Below are 19039 nucleotides of genomic sequence, written 5' to 3'. Positions count from 1 at the left end.
GAGAGTCTGCCTGCCGATGCAGGGGACACGGGTTCGTGCCCTGGTCCGGGAAGATCCCACATGCCGTGGAGCGGCTGGGCCCGTGAGCCATGGCCGCTGAGCCTGCGCGTCCGGAGCCCGTGCTCCAAAACGGGAGAGGCCCGCGTACTGCAAAAAAAAAAAAAAAAAAAAAGAAAAGAAAAGCCAGCTGGGCCCAGCAGTGGAGGGTCAGGGATAGCACCCTGAGCTTGTCCACCGCAGGCTGGAAAGAAAACTGGAAGGTGGAGGAAGGGCCCCCAAGGGGAGTCTGACCTGGGCCCAGGCACCTGAGACCCAGGACCCCCAAAGTCTTGCAGACAGGGGTCCAAACCCCCAGTTTCCTTTTTTTTTTTAATAGAAAAGACACTTTTTCTGAGTGTCTGCAGGATGCGGGGCGCTGTGCCAGGAGCTTTCCATAATCAACTTGTGTAAACCTCACCCCAGGAAGGCATCATTGTCTCCACTTTAAAGAGGAGGAGGCTGAGGGTCAGAGAGGGGACATACCCTGCCTGGGGCCCCGCAGCCAAGAAGGGGCAGCGCTGGGCCTCAACCCAGGGTTTTTGCCTGTTACACACTCACTCCACCCTTGCTCTGAGCTCAGCCTTCCCAAGTGTGAACGGGGTGACGCTTGTCGTAACACGCAGGATCATGGTGAGGACCAGAGAGGCGAGCTTGTATCGTGCTCGGCGGCTGCCCGGCACTGTTATGAATAACGTTGGGGTATCATTGAGGAGGCCAGGGAGCTGGACGGTGGTTCTGGAAGAAGGGTCAGAGCGTGGCACCTAAGGCTATCCCAGTCTGGACTGTAATGTGTCGGTCCCCAAAGCTTCAAGCCGAGGCCAGCCCCGCCCATGTGGGATGCAGTCGTTTTGGATGAGGAGTCAGATCCCTGGTCCTGCTCTGAGACAAACAGTCCCCTTGGAGGCTCTGGAGCCGAAGGACACTCACAGGGCATGGCTCACCTTGGACAGGCTGTGACTCTTTAGCTCCTTTCCTGTGATGGGCTATCTCATGGGTTGGGGTCATCAGATATCTGTCCCCTCCCTCCATCCTGCCCCCAGGGGCTGAGGGGCTCCAAGGGGAACCTGGGAGCCCTGGCCCAGCCTGCTTCCTCCCTGCAGGTTGTCTCAACTGCAGCAAAGTGTTGGAGCTGACGGAGAGGCTGAAGGTTCTAGAGGCCAAGGTGGGTGAACAGCTTCCAGGCCAGGCAGGCATCACTCTCCCATCCAGCTTTCTCAGCCTCCCTTCCAGTGCCCACCCCAGGAAGCCTGCTCACAGTCAGACAGCCTGGCCTGCTCTCCTTCCAGGAGATCCATGAGGTTCTCCTATCCCCATCCCACCCAGAGACTCCTAGACACCCCCCCAGAGCTCTTGGCTGGGTCCCGTCATTGCCCCGTCACCTTCATCCTTTATCCCACCCACCCATAATGCTATCTTCCCAGTTCCAGAAAGCAAAAACATCTATTACATGTCTCAAATTATCTCAAGATAAAAAGTTTTTCACCACTAAAAAGTAAGACATTCGGGCTTCCCTGGTGGCGCAGTGGTTGAGAGTCCGCCTGCCGATGCAGGGGACACGGGTTCGTGCCCTGGTCCGGGAAGATCCCACATGCCGCGTAGCGGCTGGGCCCATGAGCCATGGCCGCTGAGCCTGCGCGTCCGGAGCCTGTGCTCCCCAACGGGAGAGGACACAACAGTGAGAGGCCCACGTACGGTGGGGGGTGTGGGGGGGGAGACATTCTAAATTTAGAAACATGAATAACTCAGCACCATGAAAAACCTACCAGAAAACCATTGGCCTCTGTCACCTGTGCCCCCAGAGAGAGCACTTGCCAACACTTAAGCATCTTTTCTTCCAGGTTTTCTAAACACACATAGAGGCATTTACATTAATCTGCATATCCATTCCCTCCTCTGGGAATTTATCTTAGGAAGATTAGTTGCAAAGATGTTCATCCCAGTGTTAATTAAGAGGGAAATTTGAAAACCAAACTACAGAAGGGGTGGTTGTGAAATGAGCAAGTGTGGCTCAGTGGAATACTGGACAGCCATTAACAACGCCTCCATTTTCCAACACGAAAAGATGCCCCTGATCTATCTATCAAGTGGAAAAACCAAGCTTCTAAACAGCATGGGTTAAAACCCCCGTTATGAGGTGTGAGCACCCCAGGAACCCCAGCCTGCTCCCCAAGCTCCCTCCTAGGGGAAGCCGGCACGAGGGCCAGCTCAGCTCAGATCTGGGGGCTGGGTCTCAGTTCCGGGTCAGCTTCTCTCTGGGCAGGTCTACACAGCCCCCCACTTCCTGGTCTGCGGGCATTCTGGCCTCTCTTAATCCTCAGTAAGTGGCTCAGGGGACACCACTGACCCTTCAGGCTCTCCCCTCCACTGGATCCAAAAGTGGTTTTGTACACACCTCGGCACCTCTGTTTCATGCCAGACCCTCCCAAATTTCCCTTCAAATTTAGCAAAAATCGTTGCAGCCTGTGGTGCTTTAATGGAACAAGAGAAGTTTAATATTATGTATGCATATAAATGTATATAAATGTACTTATTAACCTGCAGGTAAGCATAGGAAAAAACCACACGGCCCAGCAAACACGAGGACAGTCTCAGAACTCAAAGTGGGTGACTGTGATGGTGTGTGATGACTTTTCTACAATGAATGTGATGAATTGTGCATTTTGAAAACCATAGTCACTTCTGATGAAGTTCTGGGCCCCTGTGAGTCCGGGTCTCCACTCCAGGCTGGGTTCCGCCAGCCACGTGGCCTCCTGCCCCCCAACACCACGGCCCCGAGCTGGCCTGACCCTGGCAAGACCCTGGTACCCACCCCCTCCCTATTGTCCTCTTCCTCCATAGGTGGCGGTGCTGACTGTCACCGAGCAGGCAGTGCCCCCAACCCCAGCTGCCCCCGAGGACCTCGCCCAGCTCTGGGGTTCCCCAGCTGCCCAGGGCAGCCCCGGGGATGGAGGCCTCCAAGGTGAGTGGGTCAGTGGGGAACATGCTCCCGTGTGGCAATGAGTTGGATCCAGCCCCCTCCCTGCTGCTGACTCCCACCTTGACCCCCTTGTGGGCCTCAGTCTTCTTAGTTTTCCCTTGGGCCTGAGGGGATGGTCTTCAGGGGCCCCTGAGCACTGGAGTCCTGGGAGGCCCAGCAGCTGGTGGAGCAGGGGTAGGAACTCTAGACACCACTGACCCCTGCCTGCCCCTCTACCCTAGGGCTACCAGGAACCAGAGAAAACGTGAGGGCCCCTCTGCTACCCCGAGATGGTAGGTGCTGGTGGGCCGGGCAGGGCCGGGGGCAGGCCAAGCGCAAGGCCGGAGCTGCGGAGCTGATGAACTTTCTCCCCCAGATCGAGTTGGTGCCCGGGGGCTTCCTGGGCCCTCTGGCCCCAAGGGAGACCCTGGCAGCCGGGGCCCAATGGGGATGAGAGGCCCTCCAGGTGAGTGCCCACAACACCGGCCCTTCCAGCTCCCCTGGCCAGCCCCGCTCAGGTGAGCCCAGGCTGGGGCCTTCCTTACCAGACCCTGCCCTCCTGGAGCTCCCAGACCATGGAGGCTAGTGGGGGTGGGCCTAGGCAGGGGAGAAATAGCAGCGCCCACCCCATGTGACCAGGGTTCTTATGCGGGACGTTGCAGCTAAGGGAGCCCTAAGGAAGGAAGCCCAGACCCAGCCTGGATGGAGTGGGGGATGGGGAGGGCTTCCCAGTGGGAGCTACACCTCAGGTGAGGCCTCAGAATGACCAGAAGTGCACACCAGGCAGCGCCAGGGGAGGACCGCTAGAGGGAGCAGCTCGTGCAAAAGCCTAGAAGAGAGAGGAGAGAACATTCTGGAAATCAGCATCTGCTAGGCACCTGCTGTGTGCCAAGTGTCCACTGTCCTGAAGCCCCAGGGGAGCACTGTGTTCATCCCCCTCATAGATGGCCAGAGAGTCTGGCCTGTGGCCTCTGGAGCCATCTCGTACCTGCTGCCCCTGGCTGCCTCATCCCTCCCTCTTGCAGCCACCCTGGGCCTCCCTGCCTCTTGCACACCCACCAAACCCCCTGGTTCCATTGCAGGTCCGCAGGGCCCCCCAGGGAGCCCTGGCCAGGCTGGAGCTGTGGGCACCCCTGGAGAGAGGGGACCTCCAGGCCCCCCAGGGCCTCCTGGCCCCCCAGCCCCACTTGGACCACCCTACACCCCGATCTCCCAGCATGGTGAGTCTCTTGGGGTCACAGCAGGTCCAGGTGGTGGTGGGGTGAGGCTGGCATGACCATCTGCCAGGCACCTTCTGTATACCAGGCTTGCCCTTGGGCCATAAGTCACCTGATCCTCCAATGGGCGCTGTTGTCACTGATGAAGAAAACTGAGGGCCAGAGAGGGGAGATCACACAGCCAGGGCACAGGGGGGCCGGCTTCAGAGCCACGAGGCCTCCAGAGCCTGTGCTGTGAACCACCAGCATCAGGCCCTCCCACCAAGCCTTGGAGCTGGCCGGGATCCAGCCCTCAGAGCACTGGGAAGCTCAAGGCCTAGCAGCAGGACGTGAGCCCTGAACTCCCAAGGCCACAGCCCTGCCTCTGTGCTCAGAGAGTCCCTGCCCTCTCTGATGCGCATCCTTCACCTTCCCTGAAGCCTGACTGCCTGACGTGCACGCTGCCAGGGGTCAGTGCTTGGAGTGCCAGGTTCAACCCCATCTGCATCATACCTTTGGTGCGTGACCAGGCACCATTCATTCACTCTCTCTCTCCAAGGGACTTCCCTGGTGGTTCAGTGATTAAGACTCTGCCCTTCCAACTCAGGGGGCATGGGTTCGATCCCTGCTCAGGAAACCAAGATCCCACCTGTGGCGGGGCATTGCCAAAAAAAACCCAACAAAACATTCTCCATCTCGGAGCCTCAGTTTCCTTATCTGTATGACACCCATGCACAGAAGCTTGGCAGAAAGTAAGTGTCAAAAATGGTAACTTTTATTATTATTCCCATTAGGCATGTGACAGTACAGGCTCAGCAGGGTAGACACTTGCTGGATGTCACTGGCTAGACTCTGGCAGTGTCTCCCTGCTTCCTGGTCCTGCATGGCCAACAGTCTTCTGACTCCCCAACCTTGGAGTGGGTGCCTGGTGGCCCCAGCCATGCTGCAGGCTGTCCCACAGGGCAGTCAAAGCTGGCTTGGCAGAAGTGACAGGTTAAAACTGACTGCCACACTCTGCCCCGCCCAGCCCAGCCCTGCTCACTCATGTTTCCTCCCCCAGGGGACCCATTTCTGTCCAACACCTTCACTGAGACCAGCAGCTACTGGCCCCAGGGACCAGCTGGGCCTCCAGGCCCCCCAGGACCCATGGGTAAGTTGAGTCCAGGTCTAGGGTAAGGGGCAGGGTTGAGGGATGGCAGAGAGACTAGGGCTGGCTATCAGGAGGGAGCTGATGGTGGACTTCCCGACATTGTACTGTTTCGGACCTGAGGACATCATGTCTTATTCCAGGTCCTCCTGGACCTCCTGGTCCCATGGGCATCCCTGGGAATCCTGGACATATAGTGAGTATTTCTCCAAGTACTCCCACTCTTCTGTCCGTCCATCCACCCCCCCCCAACCCAAGCCATCCATCCACTCACCTATCCACCCACCCACTCAACCACCCATCCATTCATCATCCATTCATCCATCCTTTCACTCATTCATTCAAGCATTTATGGAGCACTTAATGTGCAAAATACTTTCCATAAATCTTCTTATTCAGTCCATGTAACAAGAAGCAAGTATTGTTATCACCTAAAGGTGGAGATTCTTGCCCTAGGGCTGTGGCCAACACATGGCAGTTTCCAGATCAATGCAGGGACTGTCTGACTCCAAGGCCATCGCTCTGAACACTGAGCTGTATGAACTTCCTATTGTGTGCCAGGCATTGGGTGTGTGGTGAAGGGCCCAGAGACCCAGGCCAAGCTGGGGTGCCCTTCCCTACCCCTCTGCCCCCTAAGTCCCTGCACCCTCTACCCTGTCCCAGCACAAGGCTGAGGCCCTGTCTTGTTGCTCAGGGACCCTCAGGCCCCACTGGACCCAAAGGAATCTCCGGCCACCCAGGAGAGAAGGGCGAGAGAGTGAGTACTGAGGTGGCCCTGGGTGGAGGATTCTGGGGAGTCCTGGGCACCCTGGGTTAGACCCTCTGACAGCGCACTCCATTCTTCTCCTCCCTCCTACAGGGACTGCGTGGGGAGCCTGGCCCCCAGGGCTCCATGGGGCAGCAGGTAAGTGATGCTGCCCACCCTGCAGCACCCCATCCAGGATCCCACAGGCCCAGACCCCTGCTATGGCTCCATCTCCTATGGCCAGAGCCCCTGTCCCTCCCTGTCTGGTCCAGAGCAAGCTCCATCTCCTTTCTCACCCCCTGTCTCAGGGTCCCATCAGCCTCTTAGGATCAGGCTGCCTCCATCTCCCTCGCTCTGGCTCTGTGTCTCTGTACCTGTTTCTCTTTCTCTGTCTTCCCTCCGTGTCTCCATCTCTCTGACTCTTTGTATTTCTCTCTTCCTCCATCTCTCCAACTATGACTGTAGATTTGTCTATTTCTCGCTCTAGTTTGGTCAGTTTTTACTTCATGTATTTTGAAGCTTTGTTATTAGGTGCATACACATTCAAGATTTTAATGTCTTCTTTGTCCTTTTATCTTTATGAAATGAATATCTTTCTCTCTGGTAATACTTCTTGTCTTGAATTCTATTTTGTTTGATATTAAAATAGCCACACCAGCTTTCTTATGCTTGGTGTTTGCGTGATATATCTTTTCCAATCCTTTTACTTTCAACCTGTTTGTCTTTCTATTAAAAGTGCATCTTGGGCTTCCCTGGTGGCGCAGTGGTTAAGAATCCACCTGCCAATGCAGGCGACATGGGTTTGAGCCCTGGTCAGGGAACTGGGATCCTGCATTCTGCGTGGTGCAGCCAAAAAAAGAAAAAACACATATTTGAGTCTTGCTTTTTTTTTTAAACAGCCTAACTATTGAGTTCATTTACTTTTTTTTTTTTTTTGGCCACACTGCCCAGCTTGCAGGATCTTAGCTCCCCAACAAGGGATTGAACCTGCCCCCTCGGCAGTGAAAGCACGGAGTCCTAACCACTGGACCACCAGGGAATTCCCTATTTACATTTATTTATTTATTTGGTTGTGCGGGGTCTTAGTTGCAGCAGGCAGGCTCCTTAGTTGCAGCTCGTGGGCTCCTTAGTTGCAGTTTGTGGTCTCCTTAGTCGCAGCATGCATGTGGGATCTAGTTCCCTGAGTAAGGATTGATCCCGGGCCCCCTGCATTGGGAGCATGGAGTCTTAACACTGTGCCACCAGGGAAGTCCCTCCATTTACATTTAGTGATGTATATTATTATTGATATGGTTCTGTTTGAGTCAACTATCTGGCTATTTGTGTTCTGTTTACCCCAATCTCTCCTTTATTTCTTTTTTTCCGCTTCTTTTCCTGCCTTCTTTTTTTTTAATTTTAGATTTTAAAAAAATTTTTATTGGAGTATAGTTGATTTACAATGTTGTGTTTCAGGTGTACAGCAAAGTGAATCGGTTATACATATACAAATACCTGCTCTTTTTAAGATTCTTTTCCCATATAGGTCATTACAGAGAATTGAGTAGAGTTCCCTGTGCTATACAGTAGGTCGTTATTAGTTATCTATTTTATATACAGTAATGTGTATATGTCAATCCCAATCTCCCAATTTATCCCTCCTCCCCCCTTTCCTCCCTGTTAACCATAAGTTTGTTTTCTACATCTGTGACTCTACTTCTGCTTTGTAAATAAGTCCATTTGTACCTTCTTTTTTAGATTCCTTGCCTTCTTTTGGATTTAGAATTGTTCTGTTGTCTCTACTAATGACTTTTTCACTATACCTCTTTGTGTTATTTTTTTCATGGTTGCTCTAAGGATAACAAAAGGCATCCTTTTACTTGAATTAGTATTATACCTCTTCATGTATACGTAAGAATGTTACAACTGTATAATCCACTCCCTTCTGTCCTTGTGCTATTGCCATCATATATTTTACTTCTATATTTGTTATAAATCCTCAATACATTGTTGTTATTGCTTTAAACTGTTGACTTTTTTTTTTTTTTTTTGCGGTACACGGGCCTCTCACTGTTGTGGCCTCTCCCGTTGCGGAGCACAGGCTCTGGAGACGCAGTCTCAGCGGCCATGGCTCACGGGCCCAGCCGCTCCGCAGCATGTGGGATCTTCCCAGACCGCGGCACAAACCTGTGTCCCCTGCATCGGCAGGCGGACTCTCAACCACTGTGCCAACAGGGAAACCCTAAACAGTTGACTTTTTTTTTTTTTTTTAATGGTATGCGGGCCTCTCACCGCTGCGGCTTCTCCCGCTGCGGAGCACAGGCCCAGCGGCCATGGCCCACGGGACCAGCCACTCCGCGGCACGTGGTATCCTCCCGGACCAGGGCACGAACCCGCGCCCCCCGCATTGGCAGGTGGGCTCCCAACCACTGCGCCACCAGGGAAGCCCCAACAGTTGACTTTTTTTTTTTTTTTTTTTTTTTTTTTTTTTTTTTTTTTGTGGTACGCAGGGCTTTCACTGATGTGACCTCTCCCGTTGCGGAGCACAGGCTCTGGACGCGCAGGCTCAGCGGCCATGGCTCACGGGCCCAGCTGCTCCGCGGCATGTGGGATCTTCCCGGACGGGGACACGAACCCGTGTCTCCTGCATCGGCAGGCGGACTCGCAACCACTGCGCCACCAGGGAAGCCCAACAGTTGACTTTTAAAGAAGTTTAAAAAACAAAGAAAAATAGTCTTTTACATCTCATGATGTATTTATCATTTCTATACTCTTTATACCTTCCTGTAGATCCATATTTTCATATAGTATCGTCTCTCTTGAGACTAAAGAACATCCTTTAGCCTTTTTTGTAGTGTGGGTCTGCTGGCAACAAATCCTCACTGCTTTTGTTATCTAAAACTTTATTTAACCTTAATTTTTGAAAGATATTTTCACTGGATATAAAATGATAGGTTGGCAGTTTTATCCCCCTTTATTACTTTAAAGATGTTGTTCTGTGGTCCTCTGGCCTACGTAGACAATTACAATTTCTCATGAGAAACTGACTGTCATTCTTACTGTTTTTCCCCTGTACCTAATATGTCTTTTTTTCCTTTGGCATTTAAGACTTTCTCTTTACCCTTGGTTTTCATCAGATTGATCATGATGTGGTTGGCTGTGATTTTCTTTGTGTTTATCCTGCTTTGGGTTGGCTGAGATTCCTGGATCTGTAAGGTTTCTGGTTTGTGTTTTTCGTTGGTTGTTTTGTTTAATGAATAAAATTCTTTTTTATTTTTTGAGTTCACAGCAGAATTGAGTAGAAAGTACAGAGAATTCTCATATACTCCCTGTCCCCACACATGGATAGCCTACCCCACCATCGACATCTCACATCACAGCGGTGCATTTGATACAGTTGATGAACCCGCATTGTCATGTCATTATCCCCCAAAGTCCATAGTTTACATTAGGATTCATTCTTGGTGTTGTGCATTCTATGGGTATTAATAGATGTATAATGACATGTATACACCATTAGTAGATTTCACTGCCCTAAAAACCCTCTGTGCTCTGCTTATTCATCCCTCTCTCCCTTCTAACCCCTGATCTTTTAATTGTCTCCACATTTTTGCTTTTTCCAGAATGTCATATAGCTGGAATAATACAGTATGTAGCCTTTTCAGATGGGCTTTTTTCACTTAGTAATACACATTTAAGGTTCCAGCGTGTCCCTTCATGGCTTGATAGCCCCCCCTTTTTTTTTTGGTTTGAATAATATTCCATTGTATGTACCACAGTTCATTTATCCATTCACCTACTGAAGGATATCTTGATTGCTTCCAAGTTTTGGCAATAGTGAATAAAGCTGCTGTAAACATCCAAGTGTAGGTCTTTGTGTGGACATAACTTTTCAATTAATTTGGTTAAATACCAATGAGTGCAATTGCGGATCATATGGTAAGAGTATGTTTAGTTTTATAAACTTTTTTGTAAGAAACTGTGGTCACCATACTATATCTTAGATCCTTAGATTAGAACTTAGTCATCTGGGTGTTCCCTGGCAGTCTAGTGGTTAGGACTTGGCACTTTCACTGCCATGGGTTCAGTCCCTGGTCGGAGAACTAAGATCCCTCAAGCTGCATGATGCAGCCAAAAGAAAAAAAAAAAAGAACTTAGTCATCTTATAGCTGAAAGTTTGTAACCTTTTACCAACCTTTCTCCATTCCTTCCCTCCCCACAACCCAGTCCCTGGCAACCACCGTTCTACTGTTTCTCTGAGTTCAACTTTTCTTTTCTTTTTTTTTTTTTTTTCACATTCCACATATAAGGGATACCACACGGTAGTTGTCTTTCTCTGTCTGGCTTATTTCACTTAGCATAATGCCCTCCAGATTCATCCATGTGGTCACAAATTGCAGGATTTCCTTCTTTTTTTTTTTTTTTTTTTTTTACGGTACGCAGACCTCTCACTGTTGTGGTCTCTCCCATTGCGGAGCACAGGCTCCAGATACGCAGGCTCAGAGGCCATGGCTCACGGGGCCCAGCCACTCCGCGGCATGTGGGATCTTCCCGGACCGGGGCACAAACCTGTGTCCCCTGTACTGGCAGGCGGATTCTCAACCACTGCGCCACCAGGGAAGCCCAGGATTTCCTTCTTTTTTAAGGCTGAATAATATTCCTCTGTGTGTGTGTGTGTGTGTGTGTATAACCCACATAGTATTTATCTGTTCATCAATCAATGGACACAGGTTCTTTCCATATCTTGGCTATCATGAATAATGCTGCAATGAACATACCTCTTCAAGACAGTGATTTCCTTTCCTTTGGACAGATAACCAGAAGTGGGATTGCTGGATCATATAGTAGTTCTATTTTTAATTTCTTGAGGAATCTCCATACTGTTTTCCATAATGGCAGTACCAGTTTACATTTCCACCAGCAGTATACAAGTGTTCCCCTTTTCCCACATTCTCACCAGCATTTGTTATCTCTCATCTTTTTGATAACAGACATCCTAACAGGTATGAAGTGATAGCTCAAGTTGTGGTTTTGATTTGCATATTCCTGATGACTAGTGATGTTGAGCATCTTTTCACATACCTATTGGCCATTTGTATGTCTTCTTTGCAAAAATGTCTATTCAGGTCCTTAGCCCATTTTTTAATTGGCTTATTTGGGGGTTTTGCTATTGAGTTGTATAAGTTTCTTATATATTTTGGATATTAACTCCTTATTGGACATGTGGCTTGCAGATATCTTCTCCGATTTCATAGGTTGCCTTTTCATTTTGTTGATGGTTTCCTTTCCTGTGCAAAAGCTTTTTAAATTGAGTTGTTTGTTTTCTTCTTGTTGAATTTTAAGAGTTCTTTGTATATTTTGCATATACAGAGATACACCTTTGTACACCTTTATCAGATGTATCTTTTGCAAATATTTTCTCCAAGTCTATAACTTGTCTTCTAATTCTCTTGACATTCACTTTTGCAGAGCAGAAGTTTGTAATTTTAGTGAAGTCCAGCTTATCAATGGTTTCTTTCATGGATTGTGCTTCTGGCGTTGTATCTAAAAAGTCATCATCAAACCCAAGGTCATCAAGGTTTTCTCCTATGTTATCTTCTATGAATTTTATAGTTTTGCATTTTACATTTAGGTCTGTGATATATTTTGAGTTAATTTTTGTGAAGAGTATGAGGTCTGTGTTTAGATTCATGTTTTTGCATTTAGATGTCCAGTTGTTCCGGCATCATTTGTGGAAAAGACTACCTTTGCTCCATTGTATTGCCTTTGCTCCTTTGTCAAAGATCAGTCAACTATACTTATGTGGGTCTATTTCTGGGGTCTTTATTCTGTTCCATTAATCTATTTGACTATACTTTAGCCAATACCACACTGTCTTGACTAGTGTAGATTTATACTAAGTTTCCCTCTAAGCACTGCTTTCACTATCTCCCACAAATTTTGCTAAGTTGCATTTTTATTTTCATGTAGTTCAAAGTATTTTAAAATTTCTCTTGAGATTTGTTCTTTGGCCCACGTGTTATTTAGAAGTCTTTTGTTTAACCTCCAAGTATTGGGGGAGTTTCCAGTTATCTTTTTTTGTGAGGTGGGCTGTGCCTCGCGGCTTGTGGGATCTTAATACCCCGACCCAGGATCGAACCCATGCCCCCTGCAATGGAAGCTTGGAGTCCTAACCACAGGACCTCCAGGGAATTCCCTCCAGTTATCTTTTTGTTAGGGATTTCTAGTTTAATTCCATTGTGGTCTAAGAGCATACATTGTATGATTTTTATTCTTTGTAATTTGTTGAGTTATATTTCATGGGCCAGAATATGGTCTATCTTGGTGAATGTTCCATGTGAGCTTGAGAAGAATGTGTAATCTGCTGTTGTTGGATGAAGTGGTCTATAGATGTCAATTTTATGTGGTTGATTAATGGCATTGGCAGATTCATCTATTTCTCTTTGCAGTTCTTTCGGTTTTAGCCTCACATATTTTGATGTTCTGTTGTAAAGTGCATACACATTAAGGATTGTTATGCCTTCATGGAGTGCTGACCCCTCTATATCCATGATAACTTTCCGTGCTCTGAAGTGTGCTCTATTTGAAATTAATATAGCTACTTCCACTTTTGTTAAAAAATTAATTTATTTTATTTAATTTTTCCCTGCATTGGGTCTTTGTTGCTCCGCATAGGCTTTTCTCTAGATGCGGCGAGCAGGAGCTACTATTTGTTGTGGTGCGCGGGCTTCTCATTGCCGTGGCTTCTCTTGTTGCGGAGGACTGGCTCTAGGTGTGTGGGCTTCAGTAGTTGTGGCACGCAGGCTCAGTAGTTGTGGCTCGTAGGCTGTAGAGCGTGGGCTCAGTAGTTGTGGTGCACGGGCTTAGTTGCTCTGCAGCATGTGGGATCTTCCCGGACCAGGGCTCGAACCCATGTCCCCTGGATTGGCAGGCTGATTCTTAACCACTGCGCCACCAGGGAAGTCTGAGGTTCTGTTAATTAAAAAAAAAAAAAATCGTTCTTCTCTCTGTGCTTCACTTAGAATTATTGCATTGACCTGTTGTCAAGTTAATTGATTCTTTCTTCTGTTATGGCACATCTTCATTTAATCCCAGCTAATGAATTTTTTATTTCAAGTATTATCATTTTCATTTCCAGGATTTCCATTTGATTCTTTTTTCATAATTTTCACATCCCTCCTGAAATTCCCCATCACCTCACCCATTGTATCAATTCCACTAGATTCTTTCTTTTTTTAAATTTTTTATTTTTGGCTGCGTTGGGTCTTAGTTGTGGCAGGGACTGAGGCACGCAGGATCTTTTATTGCGGCACACAGGCTTTTCACTGTGGCGTGTGCGATTCTCTCTAGTTGTGGCGTGCAGGTTTTCTCTTCTCTAGTTGTGGTGTGTGGATTTTCTCTTCTCTAGTTGTGGCATGCCGCCTCCGGGTCACATGGGCTCTGTAGTTTGCAGCACGCAGGCTCTCTAGTTGAGGCGTGCGAGCTCAGTAGTTGTGGCATGCAGGCTTAGTTGCCCCACATCCCCTGCATTGGAAGGTGGATTCTTTACCACTGGACCACCAGGGAAATCCCTCCACTATATCCTTTAACATAGTTGTCACAGATATTTTAATCTCCATGTCTGGTAATTCCAGTACCTGGGTTGGCTATGGATCTGTTTCTACTGACTGATTTTTCTTTGGCATATGGGTCACATTTTTCCATTTCTTCACATGTCTAATAATTTTGTGTTGTATCCTGGACAATATAGGCAATATAGTGAAGACTGTCTTCCTCTGAAGAGTGTTGAGTTTTGCTCTACCGTGTGGCTCCAACTCAGCTTTGTGACTTTAGGATGGGCAGTTCACAGACCATCCAAGGATTAGAGTGGAGTACTTATACAGATTTTGCTCCCCTACTGTGGCTCCCTGCTTTCCAGCATTTCCTCTCAAGTTCCTCCTTCTTTGGCAGTCTTGACCCCGACCTCTGACTCCTCAGGCCAATAAGACTAAAGCTTCCTGCTTGAGCTGTTTGCCAGGCAGAGGGGGTTGGGATGAGCCCTCAGAGGAAAAGCCATAAATATACTGATGTTACCCAGTGTGGTTCCCTTCTTTCTAAGGTCAGATATCCTTCAGTTACTGGCTGCTCTTTATCACTTTCCATTGCCTTCAAACAGTTGTTTTTTTGCATTTTTATCTCGCCCAAACGAGCTACTCTCTGTCTCATCCTTGCTCAGCCTCTCTTCCTCTCTCTCTCCTTGCGTCTCTCACTGTTCCTACCTCTCTCTCCTTGCAGGGAGAACCTGGCCCCAAAGGAGACCCTGGTGAGAAGAGCCACTGGGTAAGCTCTAGCCAGCACTGACCTCCTGCTGCCCCCCTGCCCTGGATACTCAGGAGATTATTTGGGGGTGGGGGCACCCCATCCACATCCCCTTTGCAACCTGGTCTCCAAGTGGGGAGCCTTGCCAGTTCTCAGCCCCAGCGTCCTCCCCTACCCGGTCCCTCCCCAGTGGGCAGGGCCAGCCTTATCAGCAGACCCTACATTCTCTGTCTCTGTCTTTATCCCTATCTCTGCCTTCCTTCTGCGGCCTTTCCAGGCCAGGGTGACCCTGCCAGTTCCTCCTGGGCAGTTTGGGCTGACCCAGTCCAGACTGCATCCCCTGCCTCCATAGCCCCCTCTCAGCAAGGGCTTTGGCTTCTGCTCCCCTGTCTGCAAAAGAAAGGGAAGCATGAAAACAATATCCACACAGAAGAACTGGACAGGAGGCCTTAGGAGAGCCATGGAGCAGAGGAAGGGAGGTGTAGAAACGCTGCGGTACACAGGAGCGCTTCGATAAAAGGGACAGGGCACTAGACACCATCATACACATAGGAATCCGTGAATCACAGGAAGGGAGACCTGGAAACCACCATGGACACATTGTACATGGTAAATGAGGTCAGGGGACCTAGATCCATTGTACCCAAAAGACCTATAATTAACTTGAGGTCCCAGACACCATCACATACACAGGAGAAACCATGAGGAGTGGGAGGAGAGGCCTAGAAACTGCCATACGCACCAGAGAACCATGGAAAATGAGATGGGGGATCTAGAAACTGCTGTACACAAAGGAAGCCCATGAAGACTGGGAAGGGAGGCCTAGAAACTGTCACATACACAGCAGACATAGAATAAATAGGAAAGGGGACCTAGAAACCACACGTGGGATCCTAGAATCTTCACAATCATGAGAGAGACTTGCAGTAAATGAATTTCAGGGCCTAGAAATCACCCACCCAGGAGACATGGGGGGAGGACTAAAAGCCCTACGGTGCAGGGACCTGGAAACCATCACTGACATAGGAGACATTTGGAAAACTGGATGGGATGGGGGCAGACAGGAGAGGCAACTGGGGAGTTCTTTTGGAGGCTGGTATTGTGCCTCCCTCCCTCCTCCACCCCGCTCCCTGGTGCAGTCTGGCTGGGACACCCTACTTCCTGGCAGGCATTAGTTAATGAAGACATGGGAAGCACCCAGCGCTTGCCCTGCCCTCTCTGCTCTTGATTGTGGGGTCAGTGATGGATACAGCCGTGGTAGCCCCCCACCCTGCACGAGCCCTCCCCCATGTCTTTCCATGATTTCTGGGGTCCTGCTACCTCTCTGGCAAGCCTCTCCCAGCCCCTCACTGCCACCCCACTCCCTTACCCACCCTCTAGCCCCTAGTGGCTCCAGAGCCTCTTAAGCATAGTGCCTGCTTGGGCATGAGCTGGGCTGGGGGTCAGCTAGACCCATGTGATCCCAGCCCTCTGCCTCCTCTAGGCCCCTTCACTGGCCTCTCCCAGAGACCTTTCGTTTGGAAACACATTTTTCACCCATCCCAGAGGAGGTGGGAGAGGTGGGATGAAGGCTGAATTAGGCTGGGCAGCCCCATCCCTATATGGGGGTCCCAACAGGAGAACAGATGCCTGAACTCTCCCAGAACAGACTTCAAACTCAGGACCACCTGTGGGAGGGCCCCCCCCCCAAGAGGCAGCAAGGCCCCCCCAAGAGGTAGCAAGGCCCCTGTCCATCCACCTGCTTTCCCCTCACCCACCTGCAATTCTGCCCCTGCTTGCCGCCTGCCTGGGAGGGGACCCGCTGGGCTGGGGGCTGCATGAGGCTTTGGGGGCTGGGGGACCAGCTCTGTTGGGGGCAGGTGGGGATGAGGTCTGTGTGAGGAAGAGGCCTGAGGGCTCCTATACACACTCCACCTATGAACCCCCACTTAATGAAGCTTTTGGAGCCACTGACCTGGCTGTGGCTCAGCATTGACACCTAGTGGTCATGAGGATGCACTGCAGGCACTGCCTGGGAGTGACGGGGCTCAGCTGGCCCATCTAGACCAAAGCTCATACCCCTTATTCAGACAGGAAAAACTGAGGCCCAACTCCACAGAGTGAATTGTTGGCAGAGCTTGAACTGAAGCCCAGGCTTTTCAGCTCCCAGGACTGGGGGAGCCAGCTAACTTTCCCCAAGCACCTCCTTGGTGGGTGCCAGGCCCCAGGCTGGGCACTGTGGACATAGATGTGATTTGGACACAGTCCCCCATCCTCAGGGTGGTCACAGTGGGGTGGAGGAAAACAGACCAGTAACCAGCAGTGACAGGACAGGGGGAGCTCAGCTATGATTGTGGAGGGGTGATTTTAGCATCTTCTTGGATAAGGAGACCCAGGCTGAAGCCTGGCAAAGGGTGTTCGTGCAGAGGAGAGGAAACATCACATGCAAAGGCCCTGGGGCAAGAGTGGGCCCAGGGTGTTTGAGGAGCTGCAAATACTTGGAGTGACAGAGTGTGACAGGCAAGGAGTGAGACAGAGGTCATAGAGGCTTTTAGGACTTAAGAGGCCATGCTGAGGAATTTGAACTTTGTTCTATGGGCAGTGGGGAGTCACTGAAATATTTATAAGTAGGGAAGTGAAATGGTCAGATTTTTGTTTGCAAAAGATCCCTCTGATTGCCATGTGGAGGAAGGATGGGAGAAGGGAGCACAAAGAGAGACTAGACAGGAGGCTGTCCTGGTCACCCTGGCAAGAGGCTGTGGGGGCCGGAACTGGAAGGGGGACAGTGAAGAGGGACAGATGTCAATGGAGCTGAGAGACACTTGGGTGCTTGTCTGGCTGTGGGGGGGGGGAGCGAGAAGTTAAGGGAGACGTTTACAATAGTAAAAGAGAGAAGAGAGCCAGGAGAAGCTGGCCTGCTGAGTTTTCTCCATGGAGAACGGGGAATGTCTACATGACAGCCGAGTGTGGGTGTCCAACAGGCCCTGGACATTTAGGACAGGATTGGAGGGCACTGGGACGTCATTGGTGCAAACAGCAGGCCACCCACCCAGAATTTTTTTTTGGCATTTTCCTTCATATTTTTACTTTGAAAATTTTCAAATATATAGTAAATTTCCTTGTACCCTTCTTCTAGACTGACCAATTATTAGTATTTTGCTGCCTTTGTTATTTCGCTCTTTATACATCTGTAGATCTTCTTTCTCTAATCCATTTGAAAGTAAGTTGCAGACCTCATCCACATCTCCCCTAACGCATCAGCATGTGTCTTGAAAGAATATGGATATTCTCCCAAAGAGCCACAGTAACACTGTCACACCTGAGAAAGCTGACATTAATTCAGTGAAATGATGCCACTTAATATACAGCTTATATATACATTTTACCCGTTGTTCCCAAAATGCCTTTTGTAGCTGGTTTAAAAAAAAAAAAGAAAACAAGATCAATCAAGCTTCATGTGTTGCATTTGGTTATCACGTCTCTAGGTTCTTTTATTTTTTTTTTTTTGTTTTGTTTTTTTTTTTTTTTTTTTTTTTTTGGTACGCGGGCCTCTCACTGTTGTGGCCTCTCCGGTTGTGGAGCACAGGCTCCGGACGCTCAGGCTCAGCAGCCATGGTTCACGGGCCCAGCCGCTCTGCGGCATGTGGGATCTTCCCGGACCGGGGCACGAACCCGTGTCCCCTGCATCGGCAGGTAGCCTCTCAACGACTGCGCCACCAGGGAAGCCCTCTAGGTTCTTTTAATCTAAAATAGGCCCCCTGACCTTTTCTTCTTTCTCTTGACTTTGTCATTTTGTGACTGTCCCACTGTCTAGATTTGTCTGACTGTTCCCTCATGATGAGATGCAGGTTAAATACCCTTGGCAGGTGCACTAACTGGGGATGTGGTACCCTCTTATTGCATCTCATTAGGAGGCTCATGACATCAGCTTGTCCCATTGTCGATGCTGGCAGTGGCTTAATATAATTTTTGAGGGTCATCCATATTTAGATGGGTGTAATACTTGAAGAGAGATTACTTTAGTGTGACCCGGTGACCCTCAGGCCCAATGACCAGTCAGTGGCCCCATCCATGTGATGTGGACAGGACAGCCAGATCATAAGGGACAGTCTCAGCATGGCCACAGTGAGCTCGCTCAGAACAGACATGTTGGGAGGACTCTTGATTGTTAGATGTTTTTGTGGGAACAGCTTCCTTGAAGGTAGTAATTGTATGCATAGTAAAAAGATGCATATTATACCTCATCCCTTCATTTAATCTGTTCTAAATAAAGCACTCTGAGAGACTCCCAGATGTGTCAGGGCTGGAATAGTTCTATTGCTGTCCCAGTGCTCTGTCAGAATTAAGATATCTACATTCCAGAAATAGCTTTAATCTGGACTTGGAAAGAGGAAGGAGTGAGGGAGTGTGGAGTTTTGGCAAGACCGTGGACCCTATGCTGGGAGAGGAGAGGACAGACAGACAGACACTGGGAAGAAGTGAAGGTGAGGGCCAGCTGGCGGTCCCTGGCCAGCACCAGCACCACTTGAGACAGGAGACCCCAGAGCAGGGAGGTCTAGGGGAGGGGTCTGAGGACCGCTGCCGCATCCCTGGGCCTGGGTGCTGGAGACTCAGCTGAGAAGAGAGGGCGGGGCTGAGGGCTGGGCTCTGGGATGTGCAGCATAGGGACCTGGAGTAGTCAGACCCCAGGGAGGGATGGGCTC

The 19039-nt window shown here is 49.6% G+C and overlaps 1 protein-coding gene across 7 annotated transcripts in view; it reads left to right on the top strand.

Moving 5' to 3' along the window:
- EMID1 (EMI domain containing 1) overlaps positions 1–19039 on the top strand; it is a 75736-nt gene that overhangs the window by 50873 nt on the left and 5824 nt on the right. For 6 of the 7 annotated variants that reach the window (XM_067015415.1, XM_067015414.1, XM_067015413.1 and 3 more), the window contains 10 exons: positions 1140–1201; positions 2878–2998; positions 3238–3288; positions 3372–3461; positions 4078–4215; positions 5252–5341; positions 5482–5534; positions 6033–6095; positions 6198–6242; positions 14334–14378. In XM_067015415.1, the coding sequence (XP_066871516.1) occupies positions 1140–1201; positions 2878–2998; positions 3238–3288; positions 3372–3461; positions 4078–4215; positions 5252–5341; positions 5482–5534; positions 6033–6095; positions 6198–6242; positions 14334–14378 (758 nt within the window). The remainder of the gene's footprint in view (positions 1–1139; positions 1202–2877; positions 2999–3237; positions 3289–3371; positions 3462–4077; positions 4216–5251; positions 5342–5481; positions 5535–6032; positions 6096–6197; positions 6243–14333; positions 14379–19039) is intronic. The other variant, XM_067015417.1, reaches the window with a different exon arrangement.

This window comes from Kogia breviceps, chromosome 15, assembly GCF_026419965.1.
Source record: "Kogia breviceps isolate mKogBre1 chromosome 15, mKogBre1 haplotype 1, whole genome shotgun sequence".
Lineage (NCBI taxonomy): Eukaryota > Metazoa > Chordata > Mammalia > Artiodactyla > Physeteridae > Kogia > Kogia breviceps.
The sequence above is the reverse complement of the archived record's forward strand: the minus strand, read 5'-3'. Positions and strand labels throughout refer to the sequence as shown.